Below are 22,609 nucleotides of genomic sequence, written 5' to 3'. Positions count from 1 at the left end.
GGCAGAAGGACCCAGAGACGTAGGGAGAGGCGAAGGAGGTGGAGCAAGGCTAGGGTATTAAGCTGGTGTGCAAGAGGCGGGGACTCAGACGGGTCTTCGCCGACCTAGGGCAGAAGGTGTAGAGCTGCACGCTGCAGTTCGGAAATGAAACCTGTAACTTAATAAAGACTCTTATAAAGTGAACGCTGGCGGACTTGGTCCTATGTGAGCTGGGACTGGGTGGCAGCTCTGACAGTAAGACCCGTCTCAGAAAAGCTTCGGACACCTGATATCTCGCAGCGGAGAGAGAGGCAGCTGGAGGAGGGGATCGGTGTTTGGGAGCAAGCTCACGACGGTTAGCAGAGATGACGGAAGCAGAGACAGTTGCAGCGCTGCAACAGGCAGTTACCCAATTGAACGCGGAGGTACTGGCATCCAAGAAGAGGGAGGAGGATGCGGCAGCCGCCTACAGAGATCTCCACGCCAGGTTTGAAGCATGGGTTAAACACGGGCAGCCAGGACCCAGACCGGAGGGGGTTGGGTTGGTACGGAGAGCAGGAGGGCTTGTGGCTCACTTCGATGGGAATTTACAACAGTACCCCAATTTTCGAGCAGACGTAATGTGCGCACTGCAACTGCTGGCAAAAGACTTTAGAGATGAGGAAGAGAAAGTGGGGTTCATACTATCCCATTTGCATGGAGATGCTAAAGCGTGGCTACGCAATTTGTGGAGGGATAAAGATCCGGCGCTTCAGAATGCAGATGCCTTTATCAAAGCGATGGATGCGTGTTTTTTGTCTACTATTGATGTGGATCTTGCCCGACGGGAGATTCATGGACTAAAACAAGGGAGGGCAAGCGTCCGGCAGTACCACGCCCGCTTTTTTGCGCTGGTCAGTGCCTTAGAGTGGGACCGGGATTCGCCCCCTGTCAGAGACCTGTTCTGGGAGGGTCTAAGCTCTGCGGTCAAGGATGAAATTGCAAGGGGGGAGAGGCCCCGAAGCACGCAGGAGGTGGTCCAAAGGGCGCTGACTGTGGGGGTGAGGCTGGAAGAACGTCCATGGTGCAGAGATGAAGGACGTGGAGGGCGCGAAGCAGCGAGAAGTTTCTCTTTCGTTCCAAGAGAAGCAGCGCGTGCGCAATCCACACCTCCGCCTGGAGGGGGAGGGGAACCGATGGAGGTTGGAGGTGCAAGGGCTCAGTCAGCAGCCAGAGCCCAAGCACCGACAGCAGTGAAAGCGAAGCCTCCTAGAGGGAACAGGAAGTGTTACATCTGCGAGGATCCAGGCCATTTGGCGAAAGAGTGTCCCCGGAGGCTCCACAAGCACACTGCAGCCTCAGCAATGGTGACTGCAGCAACGCAGCAAGGAGAACCACAGCAGGGAAACGACGATGTCTGGCTGGAGACAGAGGCACTGGGGCCCAGCCAGACGCATCAGTGAAGCAGTCCCCAGCGATCTTGCAACCCACGGACCCCCTCCCACCCAAACCAGTAGTGCAGCTCACAGCATCTCTCCAGCTACCCGATGGCGTCACTATCGAAGTGCCGCTTTCTGTGGATTCTGGAAGCAACGCAGACTTTATAGCGCAGGATTTTGTGGAGCAGCACGCTATACAGCTACTGCCTGCCACTCTGCCCCTGCAAGTCGTCACAGTGGATGGCAGAGAGTTGCTAGGGGGGCAGGTGGTGAAGCAGACGCCACCGATGGTGATGCGCCTCGGCAACCACAGGGAAGTCATCAGTTTTAATGTCACCCAACTGTCGGACACGCCCATTGTGTTGGGCATGAGTTGGCTGGACAGGCACAGTCCGACACTGGCTTGGTACCAGAGACAGCTGATCTTCGGCTCCTCTTATTGCGCAGAACACTGCATCCTGCCCAGACAGGAGGGAGAGGAGGAGGAATCACAACTGCAGTTGGGAACGTTGCAAGCAGTCCCCCACAAATACGCAGACTTTCTGGAGGTCTTCTGCGAGAAAGAGGCTGACAAGCTACCACCGCACAGGCAATATGACTGCAAGATTGACCTCCTACCAGGGGCGACGCTGCCGAAAGGGAAGCTGTATTCCATGTCTGAGGACGAATTACAGGAACTCAAACAGTTCATAGATCACAACTTGCAGCGCGGTTTCATCCGGGAGTCCAGGGCAGTAGGGGGCAGTCCTGTTTTCTTCGTGAAGAAGAAAGACACGCCCCAAAAAAGACTGGTGGTGGATTTTCGCCTCTTAAACAAGATGACCAAGCCTTCTGATTTCCCCATGCCCAGGATTGACGACCTACTAGCGACGGTGCGCAAGGGACGCGTGTTCACCAAGTTGGACCTGCGAGGTGCGTACAATCTCATCCGCATGAGGGAGGGCGATGAGTGGAAGACAGCCATGTTCACGCCTCTGGGCACCTACGAATACAGAGTGATGCCGTTTGGATTGCAAAACGGTTCTCACTGTTTCCAAGCTTTCATGCATCATGTGTTGGCGGGACTCCTTTACAAGAAGTGCGTCTGCTTTCTGGATGACATCCTGATATTCTCCGAATCGCAGCAAGCCCATGACCAAGATGTTCGGGAGGTGCTGAAGAGGCTGCAGCAGCATAGACTGTACGCCAAACTGGAGAAGTGCCAGTTCGACACGACGGAGGTGGATTTCTTGGGTTACAAGTTGTCGGACAAGGGGCTAGCCATGGACAGCGCCAAGGTTCGTGCGGTGTTGGATTGGAAGAGCCCGCGCAACCGGAAGGAGGTCCAGCGGTTTGTCGGCTTCGCCAACTTCTATCGCAAGTTTATCAAGGGGTTCGCGATGCAGACGGCGGCCATTACGGACACGCTAAGCTCCAAGAAAAAGAAATTCATCTGGACGGAGCAGGCGGAGCAGTCCTTTCAGGCACTCAAGCGTCTCTTCGCGTCGGAAGAGCAACTGCTGCATATCGACCCCAGCAGACCGATGCGGGTAGAGACAGACGCGTCCGATAGAGCAGTGGGAGCTGTCCTGCTGCAAAGGGACCCACAGGGGGTCTGGAGGCCGGGAGCGTTCTACTCCAGAAAGCTCAGCAAGTCGGAGCAGAACTACACCATCTGGGACAGGGAGTTGCTGGCCATTCATGCAGCTTTCAAGGCGTGGAGGCACTTCCTGATCGGCGCCAAGCACACGGTGCAGGTCTGCACGGATCACAAGAATCTGGAGCACTGGCGCACGGCTCAGTTCCTGAACCAGAGGCAGATACGTTGGGCGGAGTTCTTTGCTGACTTCAATTTCCGAATAGAGTACGTCCCAGGCGACACCAACGTCATGGCGGATGCACTGTCCCGCAAACCGCAATACCTCGAAGAGGCGACGCCAGCGGCAGCCATGCACATCTTCGCGCCAACAGCGTGGGCGTGCGCTTCAGCCACAGTAGACCTGGATGCGGTGCGGCGGGCGTTGCAGGACGACTCCTTCGCGCAGGCGAAGATGGCAGAGGTGCACAAGGGCACGGCGAAGGGCGACGAGTTCCAGATACGAGACGGCTTGCTCTTACGTAAAGGGGCCATCTACGTGCCGGGAGACGAACTTCGCGCCAGGGTACTGCAGCAGTTGCACGACGCACCCACGGCCGGGCACTTTGGCACGGAAAAAAACGGTGGAATTAGTCGCAAGGGACTTTTGGTGGCCCAGACTGAGAGGGGAAGTCGCGGACTACGTTGCGAGGTGCGACACCTGCCAGAGGGCCAAACCGGTGCACAAACCACCGGCGGGACTGCTGGAACCGCTGCAAACGCCGTTTGAACCGTGGGAGAGAGTGGCCCTGGACTTTGTTACGGATCTACCCAGCTCGAGAGGCAAGACAGCTGTACTAGTGGTGGTGGACTTGTTCACCAAGATGGCACATTTCATTCCGTGTGCGAAGGTGGCCACGGCGGAACAAACCGCCAAACTGTTCATAGATCACGTGTTCAAAGTGCATGGTCTGCCGCGGTCTATCCTGTCCGACCGCGGGCGCCAGTTCGTCTCGAATTTCTGGCAGAAGCTGATGAGTTTTCTAAATGTCAAGGTCGATCTGGCATCAGCACGACACCCGCAGACCAACGGGCAAGCAGAGAGGGTCAATGCCATCATGCAGCAGTACCTGAGATGCTATGCCAATCAACAACCTGCGACCTGGGTGGATTACCTGCCGCTCGCCGAGTTCGCTTACAACAACACGAAGCACGTGTCCACAGGGGTGACGCCGTTCTTCGCCAACAATGGGAGGAATCCCAGAACCTTCCCGGGACGGGAGAGAGTGGGGGACGGAGAACCACAGACGGCGGACGCGTTCGCGTCAGAGTTGCAGGCGGTACACGATCAACTCAGACGGCAGCTGGAGCTAGCTAAGCACGCCTACAAGGTGCAAGCTGACAAGCACAGGCGGGTTGGCGAAGAGATCCAAGTGGGAGACTGGGTCTGGTTGGCAGCCCACGCAGTGCCGACCAGGTCACTAGCCAAGAAGAAGTTGGGGCACAAGCAAATTGGTCCGTACCAAGTCGAAGCACAGATCAACCCGGTAGCCTTCCGACTGGCGCTGCCGGAGGGTTCCAGAATGCATCCGGTGTTCCACAGGTCGGTGCTCACTCCCTACAAGGCACCTCACAGATTCCAGGAGCCAGGGACGGCACCGAGTTCGTTCCGGGAGCGGACGGAGACGCGAGGGGTGACGCAGCAAGACCCCATCAACGAGGTCACGGAGATTTTGGACTCCAGATGGGGGGACGAGGGAGTCGAATACCTCCTAGCCAGAGAGGGCACCCGGGCCAGCGCCAATAGCTGGGTGCCAGACTACGCTTTGGAGGAACCCCTGCTCAAGGACGAGTTTCATGCCCTTTTCCCACACAGACCCATGCCAGCGAGCTTCTTCGACGACTGGCTGTTCACGCCCACACTTTCTTCCAGCACGTTCCATGGATTCGACTCGGACGGGGAACCCGCACTGAGCACCCGTTCCCCAGAAGGATCGCCGGCGGGTTCGGCGTCAGACACCTCGTATTGGTGGGACGATCGACCGGAGGAGCAATGGCGCCGGAAGTGGCTGGAGATGCCAGGTCGAGCGACCGACGCAGAGACTGACATGGACGTGTTCGGGGAGGACCTTGGGTTCGAGCACGGCGGTACAGAGATGGAAGCGGAGCAGGTCAACGTCGGCGACCGCGAGGAGGAAGACTCGGAGGTCTTCAGTTGGCGGCCAACCACGGGGAGTGAACTGTATCCGGCATTCCCTCCCGTGATGATGGAGCACCCAGCACCCACACCTGAAAGCGGGGAGGGGGGAAGGGGGGGCTTCGAGGGGGGGATGGATGTCAGGGGTTCAGAAGCAGAGACGCAGAGAAGGGAGGAAGCAGAGAGCGAGGGGGAGGAATCCGAAGGGAAAATGAGTGATGATGACGACCCGAGATCTCCAAGCCTAAGCAGTGAGTCAGAGGACTCCCAAAAGGGAGCCCCAGTGAGCAGAGCAAGGGGAGGATCCGGGGGGACACCCCAGGAGGAAGGGAACAGAGGAGATTCAGAGAGTAGCAGCTGGAAGTCGGGACCCACGCTCATAACTGAGAGCGGCAGCAGCTGGAAGTCGGGACCCACGCTCAAGACTGAGAGCAGCAGGGAGGAAGGTAGCCAGGCATCGGGTTCCGGAGGCTGTCAGCAGGAGGGAGGGCACGAGTCAGGGGTGGTCACGCCCTCCTCAGAGAGCGAGGCAACGGTTAAGAGGAAAGTAGAGAGTTGGGCGCGCGCGCCAAGTTCAAATGCAGCGGAAGCTGGAGCAGTAAGCAGCCCGGAGAGTGAGCCAGGTCCCAAAGCCCGCCGCAAGGAGGCAGAAGGATCAGGGGGGTCAGCGTCAGAGGAGAGTAGAAGGGAGGAGGCCCAGGGGGGCAGAAGGACCCAGAGACGTAGGGAGAGGCGAAGGAGGTGGAGCAAGGCTAGGGTATTAAGCTGGTGTGCAAGAGGCGGGGACTCAGACGGGTCTTCGCCGACCTAGGGCAGAAGGTGTAGAGCTGCACGCTGCAGTTCGGAAATGAAACCTGTAACTTAATAAAGACTCTTATAAAGTGAACGCTGGCGGACTTGGTCCTATGTGAGCTGGGACTGGGTGGCAGCTCTGACAAGTGGTATTTAAATTGTTGAAATAAATAAATAAATAAATAAATGGGGGGAGGGGACACACAAGCAGGAAGGATAGAGAGTTCTGTTGCAAAGCAGAGATTCTTGCATTGATGGGATCCATTATTTGGATACCACCTGATAGCTTTATAATATTTCTTTCATAGTGAGGGTGGGCAGCTGACTGAACCTGTCCTAAAGATATTTGATAGTAAATTGCTTACTGAAATACTCTATGGCGTTGAAATCTGGAGTTCTGATTTGAACTCCATTAAAATTTTGGAAACTCTGCAGAATAATTTTTTTCAGAAGCTTTACCATCTTTTTACCATCAGCAGCTCTTCTTCGTACAGAATCCAGGTGGCCAACAATTAAGGCAAGCACAGACTGTGCTCAGTTAAAGTATATTTTTTAAATTGCCACTATTCCTATTGAGCGTTTTCTTGCTCTGTGGTCTATGGAATTGGGTGATAAACAACTCTGGAAAGCAGCTTGTCAATATGTTTTAGACTATTACTATTTTCCAGAACTGAGCTCTGCTTTGACCTTGAATAAGGGATTAGCTCTTCTGGATAGAATCCAAAAGGGACCTGCAACTAATTAGAAACACCCAATTTCCCCTTTGGTATCCACTCTTGAGAACAGAGCATTTTAGAGCTAGTTTTCTGACCAAACTCTCCCCAGCTTCCTTAGGAAATGCTTTCATTGAGCTGCTTTTGCAAGTGATGTCCACTGCAGTCTTGGATGGCTGATACAACAAGGTCATGTACGCAGGCAGACTTTGCATTTGTGGTCAATCTCAGGTGGAAGACATCACTCATTATCTGTTAGCCTGTCCCTTATAATAGGGTCCCAAGAGATTGCTTTCTGAAACCTTTCCTCACACCAGCAAGCAGGTACCCCTCTGCAGAAATGGTTTGGTTTCTTTTCAGGGGCAATAATAACTTCATAACACATAGAGTGGCTCTTCATGTACTGGCTTGAGGTGGTGGTGGGGGAATCAGGAATAAAGAATTAGATAAAATCACTATAAATTGTTTTGGTGATTGAGAGGTTCAACTAAGCTAGATCTGAGTTTGTTGGTGTCTCTAGCAAATTCATGGATGTTGGCTCATATTATGCATGTATGATCTGTATTGTTTCATTGGTACTGTTGCTGCATGGCCTTTGGCGTGCTATACGGTGGTCCCTACTGCACAGTCAGTTCAGCAGCACAGCTCTTGCTAGCTGAGGCAGCCTAAGCCTAGCAGAGGGAGAATAAGCCTTTAATATAGAGTTTATTTGCACTATTCTGTTTGCCAACATAAATCCCACCAGGTTGCCAGGTTGTGTGAGTGAGCTGAATGGGGTTAGAATCTGGCACAAGTCTCCCTGCCCAGTCCCTCCACCACTACTCCCCTAGAATGCTGATTTTGGGGGGATACTTACATCACCGTAAGCTCCACCACTCTTTGCTCAACTGGCTATGTCCTATCTCTGGCAGGATGAGGAGGTTTTACTGGCATATTGCCATATTATCTGGAATGGGGGTCTTGTGTCAGTATAGCTCAGATGCATCAGGAACCAGCCAGCTGAACCAGGGATCCATCAGATCCTAACTCCCAGCAGATTTTGGGTTTCGATTGTTCCCTTAATAAATGATTGATTTTACCATTCTACCACCTTCCAAAAAGAAATATTTCCACCTGCATTCCTTGCCCCTATATTACCTGTTATTTAACTCATTTTCTCACAGTAATCAGTTGTGGGGATCCAGGTATACCAGCCAATGGACTGAGATACGGTGATGATAACGTTGTTGGACAAAACGTTACCTATATGTGCCAGCCTGGTTACACCATGGAATCCAACAGCTCCCAGATTCGTACTTGCACCACTAATGGCACATGGAGTGGAATGCTCCCAGCATGTAAAGGTATCGTTTTTTTATTTGCAGAATGTTTCTTGTGCAGTTCTCTCTAATGGTTCGTTTTGGTACAGCATACTTGTTCAGTAAACCAGCTGTGTACTGCGATCTGCACAGTCTCTTCCTTTCTGCGGTCCCAGGCATCAACCAAAAGTACAAAACAAAATATCTATTGCTGGTGAGTATGCATGAGATGAATTTTGAGAGAGTTGGAATCAGGACTGGAGTTATAGTTTCCAATAGGGTCAAAGTGTTTCTGAAGAAGCCACTGGACGTGCCACTTTCCAGCAGATTCTGGACCCATTTCTATGTCCTGAGCACATCTAGCTCCTATACAATGAGGACATGCAATCGGAAGTTTAGTTCTTTATTGGTAAAGCACTTGATTACATCAGCTACCCAAAATGCCTCTCCAAAGGATTAAGGGACCCTCCTGACCAAAGTTTGATGACACATTGAAGGTGGGCAGAATCACCCAAATGAAGGTGAAAGTCCACCCAATTTGCAGCAGTTCTTCCTTCTCCCTCCACACCAATATTGTTCAGGAGGACACCCTTACCCTCCAAAGAGGCTTATCGGTGATCTAGGATGCTGCATGGGGCATGGAACACTTTCCTTCTGTGAATCCCTTAAGTTAACTTAGGATCTAAGCCTCTACTGACATGGTAGCTAAAAACAATTAATAATATTGAAAGGTCATTTCCTTTTAAAGAAAGAAAGCAAAGAAGAGATTTATGAAATGCAGCACTGAGTTATGCAGTGAATTCAAATGTGTGGAGTTTTGTATGTGTGTGTGACAGATCCTTAATTTCGTTTCTTTAACACCTTTCCAAATCACCTTTTGTTGTCAAGATTCATCACTCAGCATCACATATATTAAGCTATGAAAAGGAGTAAGCAAGGTGTTTCATGAAATAACTCTCAAGGAAATGTGGTTATTCCAGTAGTGATACTACCCAAAAAAATTATACTGTGCTCCAAAAATGTTAAATTGGCACATATGGTTCTCCTACTAACTAAAGACACTGGGGACATTTGCAGGTGCTGTTCCTAATGACTCTAAATGTTTTTACAGCTGTTACCTGTCCAACTCCACCCCAGATTTCTAATGGAAGGCAAGAAGGGACAAATTTTGACTGGGGATTTAGTATTAGCTATGTCTGTTCTCCTGGCTATGAACTATCTTTTCCGGCTGTTTTGACCTGTGTTGGGAATGGAACATGGAGTGGAGAAGTACCTCAGTGCTTACGTAAGTAGCTCTTTAATTATTACATTTTATTCTGAGAGTTATGCCAATTTTTAAAAAAATCTCTTTTTTTTAAACCAACACATTTTGATAATGTGCCAGTAGGTAGATGCATAGATAAGGGATGGGAACCTTCCAGCCCTCCAGATGTTGAACTGCAACCTCCTTGACCTCTGACCTTTGACTGTGCTGACTGAAACTGCTAGGAATTGGAGTTCAGCAACATCTGGAGGAACAGAGGTCCCTCATCTCAGATCCACAATGTGTTCTTCCGCCATATGAATCTGTCCTTCTCCTGAACCCAGCAGGTATAGCTCTTTTGTTCATGCCCTTGCCTTCTGAGAAATGGTTGATACTAAAGCCCCCATCCCTCATGGAAGCATTACATGTGTGGACTTCACTGCCCTGAGAGCTTAAATAAGCTCCTTTCGCATTCATGTTTCATGTTTCACTGGTGGCTTAAAGCTTACCTCTTCCAGCAAACTGTCCCCACCCACTGGCGGAGGAAGAGGACTGTGGGGGGAGCACACCACCCCTGGCAGCGCGGCGCTGGTAGGGTGCCATCACCCTACCTCTGTTTCTGAGCTCATTCAAAGCCCTGTATCCTCCAAGATGAGTGAATTTGAATAGATGACTCATGTGCTGAGCTGGAGCTATGCTGGAGCTATGCTGACTCAACCACTGGAATGTGAACCAACAGAATATACAGTGGCATAAATTCCAAAAGGGGTGTTTTGGGGACAGAGCAGGACAAAGTCCACCTAAATGTCCACCTATTTCAACCCTTTTTTCAGCTGAGTCATGTGATCTGGCAACACAGTGGGACTAGTAAAGTGTGGGGTATGTCAGAGAAAGGTAAAAGGTAAAGGATCCTTGGACGCTTAAGTCCAGTTGAATTTGACTATGGGGCGCGGCACTCATCTCTGCTTTCAGGCTAAGGGAACTGGCATTTGTGCATGGACACCTTTCCAGGTCATGTGGCCAGCATGACTAAACCGCTCTGGTGCACAGAACCCCGAGACGAGTGCCAGAGCACATGGAAATGCCATTTACATTCCTGCTGGAGTGGTACCTATTTATCTACTTGCACTGGTATGCTTTCAAACTGCTAGGCTGACAGGAGCTGGAACAGAACAATGAGAGCTCAACCTGTCAGGCGGATTTGAACCTTCGACCTTATGATCTTCAAGCTCAAGAGGCTGAGTGATTTGGAACACAGCACCACCTGCGTCCCAATCCATGTCAAACTCCATTTTAAATAAAAAAATTCCTTCTTGTAGCACCTTAAAGACCAACTAAGTTAGTTCTTGGTATAAGCTTCCGTGTGCATGCACACTTCTTCAGATACACTGAAACAGAAGTTGCCAGATCCTTCTATATAATACTTATTTTCCCTCTACCAGACTCAGGCCAGCTCAGAGTTTGAGATGGGGCAACTCTGCTGGCTTGCTAAACTTAGGACTGCTTTTTAAGTTGTTTGTTTGGGATCTTTGGTTTTCTTTCTTTTTTCTTTTGCCAAGGACTATAACCTGAAGCTGGCCCTGGCTGGTGGAAGGGAGAGCTGACTCAGAATGATGTTTTTTGTTTGTTAGCTTGAGACAAAAACATCTTTACCTCTTAGGGTCCTTGTTTCTGTAAACTGTGAGTATTCCAGTTTCCAAGGAGAACATAGACACAGAAGAGGAATCAATGGCAGTGTTTTGTCTCATATTTTGCACTGGTAAAGCAATCTTGTCAAATATGACAAAAGTGCCACCAGAAGCAAGTTTGAACCAGCACTCTACTCAGGCAACACTAAGGACTGGCCCTGCCAGGAGTACAGAAGAGACTTCAGGCTTTGTCTCTGACAACTGGACTTTTTGTTCCAATATTATATTAAATCACCTGTTTTATACAGAAATTTTTATTATCATAAAATTGCTGACATTGATGGATTTTGCACCGCTGCAGATTTCATTACAATAACAAATGTATGCTGGCTCTTTACACTGTGCTTCATGCATTGATTTTTCTTCTTTTTTAAAAAACAACAACAACACACCACTAACCTTTTTTTAAAAAAACAAAATAACTGCAGTGGATTTGATTACCTGAGAAATGCAGCTCTCTATGTATTGTGCCAGCGAAAGAACATTGCAAATGCTCTCTATGTATTGTGCCAGGGAAAGTACTAATAGGACCATATGGGCAACCGGATGTGATTCAGCCAAGACTTTGAGGCTATTTGGTACATATTTGGAGCGCTGCACTGATGGATCCTATGCATCTTCCCTAAAAAGCGGAGTCCCACTGAATTCATTACACCCAATGACTCATGCAAGTTAAGTTGGAATCCCAAGCTATTTAACCCAGAAGTAGTCTCCTGGCAACAGTGAGATCATGAACCCCACAGTGCTGTCAAGACTGGGCTTGTGTTGGCAAGGCCTTGATGCAGAAGGAGGAAGAGATGGAGGGGAGGCTGATTGGTGGGAACCAGAGCTGGAGAAATCAGAGTGGGGACTCTTCCTGCCTCAACTTCAGCCAGTTCAGAAGATGGAGGAGAGATGCTGGCTCCAAACCCCACCCCAACAACCTCCTAATAGAGCAGAGAATCTCAGTGGAGCCTGGGGTGGGCTAGGGGTAGCCAAGGTGGGGGAAAGGAAACTCTAGAGCAGTGGTTCTCAACCTGTAGGTCCCCAAATGTTGTTGGACTACAACTCTCATCATTCCTATCCAACATGGCCAGTGGTCAGGAATGATGGGAGTTGTAGTCCAACAACATCTGGGGACCAACAGGTTGAGAACCACTGCTCTAGAGGCAGCAGCAAGTGATCAGGAGCCTGAACAAGAGGGTGAAGTATTATCATCTAGAACCAGGTGCTGCCTCCACAGACTCAAACACCTCAGAGGTGTTACAACCCCAATATTCTTCCAAAGAAAGCAAGTGGGGGTGTCATGCCTCATCTTTCAAAGTTTGGCAGGCAGAGCATAAAAACTATGAGTGGTGGCAGATCTTGGGGTCTTCAGCGGTGCCCTGTGTGATGCCAAGATTCAGCAACAGACACCCACACCCTGCATCTCTCTGTCAGTTATAAATAATAGTTGTGGCACCCCCAAGGCTCTGTGCCTGGTGTGACCAAACCGGTCATGTTCCACTAAATCTGCCTTTGTGTTGAGACATCTTTATCGCTTCTGTCCAGTTCTGAATGTCTTGCCTGAATACTGATCTCCTGAATTCCCAAACTCTGATTCCCAAACTCTGTGTCTGCTGCCAAGACAATACAGGCAGTGACCATTTTGTTTGTGTCCAATTGATGCGCAACCGCCAACCTGTGGGACCTTTGGGGCCTGGAGGAGAAGAGAACAGGGGTGGAACGGGGCAGGCTTATGCCAGGAATGGAACCCCCACACAAAATGGTCACCCCCGTAGTGTTGCTAGCTTGAATAAATATCTGTTTCTTATTTAGACATAAGAGCCTCTGTCTCTGTGTGTTGGGCAGGAAGAGGGGCAAATGGGACTGCTCTGCTTCTTAGATTGCAATCTTAGGCTAGAATCCCTAATAATTTTTTGCACATATTCTCACAATATGCACTATTGCCTTCTTAGCAGATTCAGGGAAAACCTCTACATGAGGCCAATGCATTTATGTGAAAGTGGTCCTAATATTGCATGGAAGCCTTCTCATAGGAGCTCTGCGAATTTACTCCTAACCTCTGCTTTCACTAGTTACTGATTCACAAGGGGACTGGTCCTCTTATCACATTACTCTTAAGCTTACTTAGGAATCTTTGGGGAAGGATATCTTGCATTACACGAAGTCTCTAAGGATGCAGTTCATTATATTGTTGTATCAAGTGGTTAGCTTGTAACTTTACTCTTCAATACAGATTTTGCAGGCATCTATTCAGAACTTACTTCTATATGCAGTGCTTTTTTCTGGGGGTACACAGGAGTACGCATACCCCTAAACATTTTATGAATCTAAGTTTGGCCTCATTGAGGGACAGTATTTCAATATGAGTAAGAAAATGAGAGTAGCCCTAAACATTCTTTTTTAAGGAAAAAAACCACTGGCTATATGTTTTGCTTTTTATTTGCCTAATTATATAGCAATATGCACTATTGCTCAAAATTGCTCAAGAATCAATCAAAGTGGGAAACAGTAGCTTGTCTAACTTGTGACTACTTGTCACACAATTCAGCACTTCCTAATTACTCAGCTCACTGTCTTATTATAGGATTAAAGGATTATGTTCTGTATTGAGTCAGACCATTGGTCTATCTAGTTCAGAACTGAGCTACCCTGACGGGTAGCAAGGCTTCAGAGTTTCAGATGGGTGACTTCTCTGTCCTACCTCAAGATGGGGGGGGGGGGATTGAATTTGGGAGCTTTTGCATGTAAAGCATGTGGTCTACCAAGCAGCTATAATTATTGTTCTAGTTCCCAGTTTTATTCCAATGGAAAAAAAATTATATTTATCTATAAATCTACTGTTACAAATCCTCAGCCTTTCAGCTGTGGTACATTCAAGCACACAAGTAAAAGTCCTCAACTTTTCTTCCAAGTCTGTCTGCATAGTATTATGGGTGAGAAGTCAAAAGTGAAGGTGCATTTGTGTTCTCAATAGCCAAGCTGGGCGTTCAGCATTATGGAGAGAGGTGATGTCTTAACCTTTCAAATCCACAGATACTAGTGGCATCCTATGGTGATTCATGTGAATGTGATGGTATATTTTTCAGCCATCCCCATCATGCAGATTGCTGCTGTGACTTAATGGCTGCATCCATGGGCATGCCATGTTAGACATTATGTCATTCATGTGGCTGCATCCCTGGGGCTACTCTGCATGGAATAATCTGAAACAAACCAGTGTATTTTTCAGCAGTCTCCTATTTTTGCATCCTTGGCTTCCTTTGAGTTGAAGAATTATTTCCTGTCGCTCAACTATATCCCTGCATCAGAGAGGATATCTGCCACGGTTTGGCTGCATTCTGCACTGCCTCCCCAGTTAATTGCGGCATAAGATAGAAGTGTTATTAATTATCACTTTCACACATGGTCAGGTTGCTTTGGTAATTAGTGAAGTGCAAACTTCTGTTGGGGAAAAGAGAAAAACCCCAGAACTTGGTCTGCTACAAATGGTAATGTTTCTTTTGCATACCTCCGTATTCTAGGGAAAAATAAGAGTGATGTGAATTGCGATGGTGTCTAGTTTCCATGGTTACCTATTCAGACATGGAGTTACTAAGCATCCAACAATAGCATATAGCTGGGGAAAGGCTGAAGAAGGAGAGAGAGGAAAGATGAATGATGTTCCTCCACAAATTCTTCCTGGAAAAAATAACCCAACTCCCAGAATGCTATGAATTAGATTATTTATTTGTGTGAGGAATGTTTCAAAATTTGTTTTTGAAGGTTTGGGTTCTTATTAATACAAAGGAGCAGTAATAAATAAAAACACAACAACTTTGAACCCTCTGCATAATAACTACACATACTTAGTAGCTCTTGACATCCAGATATGAAGCGCACATGAGTCTAACTCTTTGCTGTGCGTGTGTACATGCACATGAATAGATGGGAGAGGATTTACCCAGCAAATTATTTGTCAAAATCACAAATACCTAAATACAGATGGTCATTTACCCTCACTAGATTCAACGTACTGCTATCTGCCTTATTGCAGGGCAGAATCGAGGGTAAACCATACGCGGAACGAGTCTGCCCCTGCGGCTTGATGGAGGTAGAAACTGTCTCTTGTGCCTTGTTACACTGCCGCTTCTACGGGGATATAAGCTCTATATTTATTACCCCTGCTATGCAAAAATCTCCAAATGAATCTGAACTTCAATGTCTAAAATCCCTGGTAGAGGACAAGGATCCTGAGATCACGTTAAGGGTAGCCAAATTCTGTGTGATTGCTATAAAACCTAGGGAACAAGCTGTGTTATCATAATGATTAAGGCCTTAAATGATAATTTTAGGTTATATGTTAGTGACTAAGTTTTAATTTATATATTTTTAAACTGTTGCTATATCTGCATTGACCCTGTTATACCTAATTGCAAATTCAAATGTATCCCTATCCTGTTTTATGACTTCCTTGATATTGTATGTGGGCTGGAACTGGTCTGTGACCAAAATAATAAAATTCATGCACATGAATAGTGGGCTAAAATATGTTATTGTTAGGTGGATTTGCTGTTTTTCTAGAAAAAGAGGTGCAGGAACTCACCATGAACACCTCCCTTGTTCTTTTATAAGGGCAATGGTGTGCAACTGAGAGGTGCCAGAACTGAGATCCAGTGAGTTGTAGCTGAAAAAAAACCCCTGGATTTGTAGATAGTTAACTGTGCTAACCAATGGTCCCTCATTAGCCCGAGGAAAAAGTAACAAGCGGAGTGCTGCAAAGTTATGACCTGGGTTCAACATTTATGACTTGGATAAATTTATTTAGGGGATGTTCATCAAGTATGCTTATGACAGGAAGCTGGAACGGGTAGCTAATACTTCAGAAATTAGAATGAGGATTGAAGATGACCTTAACATTTTGCAGAACTAGGTCTTAACAGATGTTGGGGATTCTATAGCTGTCAGGGATTCTATAGCTGTCATTCCTTCATTACAGGGGATTGGGTTCAATGACCCTTAGAGTCATTTTCAACTCTGCAGTTGTATGATTCTGCTCTCTAAAATTCCACATCACATAATGGAGCAGCGAAGGAGACAGAGTAGGAAACCTTGTGCTGCCATTCTACATCTCCAAACAAATTAATCCAATGAGTTTGGAAGCGATCACTATCAACATATTTTCCATGTATTTCTTTTTTCTTCTCCACAGCAAAGTTTTGTGGTGACCCGGGAGTACCTGGTCAAGGCAAACGGGAAGGCAAGAGTTTCATTTATCAGTCAGAAGTCTCTTTCAGCTGTAATCTCCCATTTGTGCTGGTTGGTTCTAGTACTCGGATATGTCAAGCAGATGGTACATGGAGTGGATCATCTCCTCGTTGCATAGGTACAGTGGGACCTGCCCAAATTTGTTGCATACTCTTCTCCTTTCTTTACACTTTTCACTCATGGGCCCATTTTCACTGGGCGCAATCCACAACATCTACTTGTGTAGCAAAGGGTTTTGATTCCTGCAGACTGGCTCCCAAGGGTAGAGTACTGAATATTTGCTTGAATATGCCTCTGTATACTACCAATTAAGTTGCATTGATCAGTTTTGAGAATAGTGTTTGAGCACCTCAGTTTAAATGCGGACAGTTTTGAAAATGAATGCATGAATTTGGTTGCAAACCATTATGAATTTAACAAGTCCTTTACTTTTACAATTTTCTCCTTGACTTAGAACCCACCCGTACAGCCTGTGATAACCCTGGAGTACCCCGTCATGGATCACAAAACAATACATTTGGCTATCAGGTAGGAGTGACAGATGAATTTACATTTCATTCAACAACTGTGGTCTGTTGAGAACCACTCCTGCTTTACCAAACGTTTGCCAGCAATGTCTGAAAAGTTGTTAGTTGTGCCTTGCTAATTCTCGTCCCTTGTTTCACATTTCTTAAAATGCTACAATATTTTCTTTATTTTTGTTTTGTTGCCACATAAGCATAATGAGTATGGGAAAATGAGCAAGGATGGCTCTACTGTGGTCTGAAACTGATCAGTTATGTGAAAGTCTGGAAATCTTTGAGCCCAGAGCTTTATCATTTTAGTGAGTTTTATATATCTTTCAATTTTTATTTTATTTTCTCTCTAAATTTTATTGACATTATTAACAACCCAAAAGTGCAGTAGTGGGATTATGGATCCTCCAACCCTGTGGAAACTCATAATTTATATGAGGTCACCCCCCCTTGATTTATTATGTTGGTATGTTATTACTTCTGATGATCTATGGGTTTCAATATATCATGCTCAAATCTATGTGACTGAATGGCAATTTCAGTTTATAGGATCTTTTACTGTCACCCATACTTTTTCAAATTTTAAGTTTAAACAAATATTTTCATAACACGTTTGTGACCCATTTTTAGAGTAGAATACTTTGCCCCCGTTTAATATAAATATAAGAATAGCCAATCTCATACTGTTTGGAAACATACTGTGGAAGTTTTCTTTTTAGATGTGTAAATGAAAAAAAAATCCCATTAAACATGAAAGACCTCCATATTTGTTCACAGAAATAAAATCTCATAAAGAGAGATTCTAATTGCTCTGGAGCTAAACTGATATAATGCAAACATATCACCATGCTATCAGTAAGTATAGAAAAAAACCAAGGCCATGGTTCTCGCAGAATTTGCATTGATTTGTACTATATTGTAATGCATAAAATTCTGCATTAGAAAGTGCTCATAAAGGCTTGAATGCAATGGCAGTAATGCCTTGGGAGCTTCCAAAGCACAGCGAGCATCTGTGTTTGCAAATATTCGGCACAAATTTTAAAGATAGTTCAGTGTTTAAGGCTGCAATCCCAAGCACAGTTACTAGGGACTATGCCCCACTGAACACACTCACGACTTACTTTCCAAATAAACATGCATGAAATTGTACTGTAAGCGCATCTGCCACTTAAAAAAGCCTTCTGGCAGAATTTGTAGGAAGCAACTTGAAAGAGTGAAGAAGACAGTAGTGCTGAGCCTGGAGGAAATGAAAGGGATGAATAGTAGGGATAGATATTCAGTAAATACAGTAGGAAAGATATAGTAGCCAAGGGAGAAGAGAAAGGAGCTTTGCAAGGCAGTAAAGGAGATTCAGAGCTTTGGGAATTGAGCAAGGATGACCCATATATTTTCAAGTTTTTCTCCACAGCCACAAAGGATCAGGAGCTTCGATTTTTAAAGAAGCAGGTCTGGGTGAGATACTATGTTCTGCCTCCATGGTCAAAGGCACACTGCTTCTGAATACCAGTTGCTAGGAAGCCAATGTGGTGTAGTGGTTAAGAGCGGTAGACTCGTAATCTGGTGAACCGGGTTCGTGTCTCCGCCAGTGGCGGAGCATGGGGGGTGCAGGGGGGCCAGCTGCACTGGGCGCAACATCTGGGGGGGCGCTCGCACTCTCAGCTCTCTGCCCCTACCTGGCTCACTCACACTCTCTCACTGCAGTGCTGGCTGTGCGAATCCGATCCGAGCCGCCGGGTCGCCGCCCACTGTGGAGGGGGGGTGCCAGGCGTGCGGTGCGGAGAGAGAGAGAGGGACTATCTGTGGGAGGGACAGTGCAGCGGCCACCCAGCGCAGCGCTGAGCGTGGGAGAGAACCACACCAGACCATACCAGGCAGCAGCAAGAAGAAGCTGGTAGCGGCGGCAGGTTAGGGGTTAGGGGGCGCAAATTGCTTGCCTTGCCCCGGGTGCTGACAACCCACACTACACCACTGGTCTCCGCTCCTCCACATGCAGCTGCTGGGTGACCTTGGGCTAATCACACTTCTCTGGAGTCTCAGCCTCACTCACCTCTCAGAGTGTTTGTTGTGGGGGAGGAAGGGAAAGGAGAATGTTAGCCGCTTTGAGACTCCTTCGGGTAGTGATAAAGCGGGATATCAAATCCAAACTCTTCTTCTTGAGACCACAAAAGGGGAGAGTGCTCTTGTGCTCAGGTCTTACTCATGGGCTTCCCATAGGCATCTGGTCTGCCACTGTGCAAACATACTGTTACAAAAGTTGGGTGCTCTCTATGCCAAACAGTAGCAAGAGTCCATGGGGTTGCAGGCACTCGCCCAGGGTCCGTGTTCCTTTGGAGAATCGAGAGACGGCAGAAAATGTTGTAGCTTTAAGAAATATGGTTTATTCAACTATTTACACCTACAGCCTGCGTGGAGAGAATCCAGATCTTACGGCATGGTCATTTCAAGATGAGCTTGTCCCCCACAGCAGTGCTGCTAGCCTTCAGCCATCTTGCCCAAGATGGATCCAAGTCTATCTTTCCCCTTCTTCTTTCCAACAACCCTTGCTCAAGATTCACTTTGCCTGTCACCTCACACCCTTCCAACCTTGGCAACCTTCCAACCCCCCAGTCTCTCTTCACACCTCAGGGCAAGGGGGACAAGTTCTTTTGCATTGCCAATAGCTCTCAATGGCCCTGTATGGTTTCTTAATGGTCCTAGCTTGGCCAGGTCATTTTGCAAAGGATATCCCATGAATAATTCTGCAGCTGATATTCCTCACTTCACATCCCAAATAATCAAAATCCTACATTTATTAATTTCTAGGGTTTAGGGGTCGTCCCCCCCACAAATCTACAATGATAGAACAAATCTATAACAATTGCCCAGACCCAGCAGGGCTCTTATTATGTTTTTATCCCTGCTCAGTAGTAATGAATAGCACTGGAAACCATTGACCCCTATGTTTTTGTTAAACTCATACACAAGTTTAACTGCTCCAAAGCCTTCCAGACCTCTGCAAAAAAATGACACTGACCTCATATCTGAAATAAACAAGCACCTCTCTGCTTTCAAAGATTAGTATTAGACGATTTCCAGAATAAGGTCCCTAGGGTGAAACCCTACAAAACTTCCAATCATATGCTGTATATATATTATTTAATTTCTAATATTCTATGGTTCTGATTTCTCCACGATTTCACAGGCGCACTTGCTGGGCTTGGCTTCGTTTTGGAGAAAAGCTCACTGGGGGCATGGTATTTTTTGTAATATTTGGTTTAACTTGCAAATATATAAATAGACAAAGCTTTCACCAATCTGGTACCCTTCAGATGTTGCTAGAGCTGGCTGTTGACCATGAGGCTTGGGACTGATGGGAGTTTAAGGCCAACAACATGTAGAGGATACCAGTTTTTGAAAGGTTGAAACAGATCATAAGTAGAGGAAGCAGTGATACACACTGTCCCTGATGCTTTCAGAGCTCACAGCTGCCTCTTTTCTCTCTCTCTCTGTCTCCCCCCACTGCATTCCTCCCCAGACTGTTGTTTTCCCCATACAGGCATTTAGTTTTAAATCCTCCTCCCCTCCTTAGCTCAGAGAGAGGGAGCATCACCTTCCAGATTCCAGTGGTCTCTCCCATTGAAAACCCTTAAGAAACCTTTCCATCTGTTTCTCTACCATTAGCTCATGGAAGAAATCTACCAGCCATTTTATGGCATTAGCAAACAACTTGGCTGATATAGGTAATGGCAGCAATATCCGGCCAGCATTCGTAACAATACCTAGTTTCTTTCTTTGCTCCTTTTTTCTTTTATTTTATAAAACACAGCCACAGGATCATAAGTATGTAAAGGCACCACAAGATGACACTTTTCCCCAAGCAATTTTTCACCCAAATGGGAAAAGATATGTGTGTGTGTTTGTATGTACTTTCCCACTGCAAAGGGATTTTATACAGAACAAAATCCAGTGCAAAGGGTGTACAAGCCCCAAGATGTCCTACTCCAGTCTTCAGCTAGAAAACTGCAGCCTACATTTTTTAAAAGGAAAACAAAACTCTGGGATGAGGATGACTCCACATGTCTGAACAGTTTTTTCATCTGATATTTGTTTCTGTAGCTTCCCATTGTCACCAATGTGGATACTAATAAAATTGCTGATATGCATGCAGATGTATGCCCCTTTAGCCCTACTTTGAATCTCATCTGAGGCATGTAAATGAACCTGTAACATAACATGAACAATAATTCTGTGCATTTAGTGTCTGTGACAACCTGCCCAGCACTTCGTTGTACTGTTGATATTTTCTGAACAGCTGAACAGATTGTACAAATGCAAAATATATTTTGGGTGTCAGATTTTACCAACTTCATCTGCAAGCTTCCAAAACAAATTGCTTCCATGAAATGAACTGTGGGCTTGAAATATTTGTGTAGAGGTACTGCTGGTAACATAGGAAATTGTTTATAGCGCTCTGACGACAAGCCATTACAGGACAACACGGCACTGAGCTGAAATAACTTGGATTTATTTGGATAAATCTGTCACGTATGCAATACTTTTAAGCTCAATTCTTTTCCCCCCAATTTATTTTGTGTGTGTGTACGTGTGTGTAAATTCAGCAACTTCCTTTTTATTAAACCTGAAAGGATCCAAGGCACAATCTGAATTTAGAAAGAAAAATAGATCCATTACACTAGTGGTAGCCTTCTATTAGCTTTTGGGTAAGTTTTATGAATATCAGTATGAAACTCAGCATGGAGATAAGGAGCAACTTAGAAAGTCATTCTTTCCTGTGAATTTAATGCTTATGAAATGTAGGAAAGTGATAGAACAGGAAGATGAGTTTGTTTAGCAACAGAAAAGTGCAGTGTTAGATACAAAACAGAAATGAAAGGGTTTCCCCATTTCTTATACTTGTTTTGTTTTGTTCTGTGGCTTCTACTTTTCCTGAATTCTTCTCCTACCTATTTCCTGTCTGACAATAGTCCTCTTCAGTTCAGCCACTCAGTCTGAACTTACAATCAGGGAAGCATAAGGCATCCCTTGTGGGGTGGAATAACAAAATGAGGTGGAATAACACAATGACAATGTAATTTACTTAATATATGTAATAAATATTGTAAATTATGTAAGTTATGCTATTTTGCCACAGCCAATGAAATGAAAACCACAGTTTTTAGTGGAAGATGAACTGCAGCAGACTGTAAACAGTGCTGCAAAGCCTTCTTATGTATATACTTTACAAGTATATATAAAATGAATTCCAGAGGTGAAGCATGCAGTTTGCTGCAGCTTTTAGTTTGTTTAGTGTATTTGCATCTTCCCCTTCCAAGTGTAACCAATGACTACGTTTGCTTTGATAAAACACCTGGAATATTGAGACATTTATACATAACGTCAGTCCAAGATTGTGTGTTTTGTGGTATTATATCAGTTATAACTTCAGTAATGTGGGGAAAGGGGGAAGTCACAAATGAGATAAAGTGTGTGTGTGTGTTTTAATAGGTGGGTTTTCTGTTAGGATTTTTATCTCACCAGCTGGGAGGAGCAGCACAATGGTTGTTGAGAGCACAATAGTGTCTGAGAGCGTGAGACAGGAAGTCTCTGCTCGGTCTCAGTACTGTAAGAAGGTACTTTTGCTTCTGAGTGAAGTGTGCTCTTCTGTACTGCTGCTCAGAGACAGCAGACATGCTGGATGGAAGCTCTGTGTATAGACAATGTAAACAAAGCAGTTTAGAGCTATGGATTGTCTCTTTCTTCTGCAATGGGATGCCAGAAGACGAGTGTGCTCCTCTCAGGATGGAGGGGTCGCTTATTACCAGTCTCTCTGGATTGAGGAAGATTTACAGCCAGAGGGTGACCACCGGAGAGACGCCTCGGTGTCTTGGGAAGGTGACGGTCTTCCCGGGCATTTTTCCAACACCCTGTTTTAACTGGAGATACCAGGAATTGAAGCTGAAAGCTTCAGCATGGAGAACATGTACTCTACTGCTGAGCTACAGC

The 22,609-nt window shown here is 46.4% G+C and overlaps 1 protein-coding gene across 3 annotated transcripts in view; it reads left to right on the top strand.

The window, feature by feature from the left end:
- Positions 1 to 22,609, top strand: part of CSMD3 (CUB and Sushi multiple domains 3) — a 603,606-nt gene that overhangs the window by 552,944 nt on the left and 28,053 nt on the right. For all 3 annotated transcript variants that reach the window (XM_082235380.1, XM_082235382.1, XM_082235381.1), the window contains 4 exons: positions 7,818 to 7,997; positions 9,064 to 9,237; positions 16,057 to 16,230; positions 16,567 to 16,640. In XM_082235380.1, coding sequence (XP_082091506.1) covers positions 7,818 to 7,997; positions 9,064 to 9,237; positions 16,057 to 16,230; positions 16,567 to 16,640 — 602 coding nt within the window. The remainder of the gene's footprint in view (positions 1 to 7,817; positions 7,998 to 9,063; positions 9,238 to 16,056; positions 16,231 to 16,566; positions 16,641 to 22,609) is intronic.

This window comes from Podarcis vaucheri (assembly GCF_965113315.1).
Source record: "Podarcis vaucheri genome assembly, chromosome: 8".
In the NCBI taxonomy this organism is placed as follows: Eukaryota; Metazoa; Chordata; class Lepidosauria; order Squamata; family Lacertidae; genus Podarcis; species Podarcis vaucheri.
This window is presented reverse-complemented; position numbering and strand designations above follow the sequence as displayed.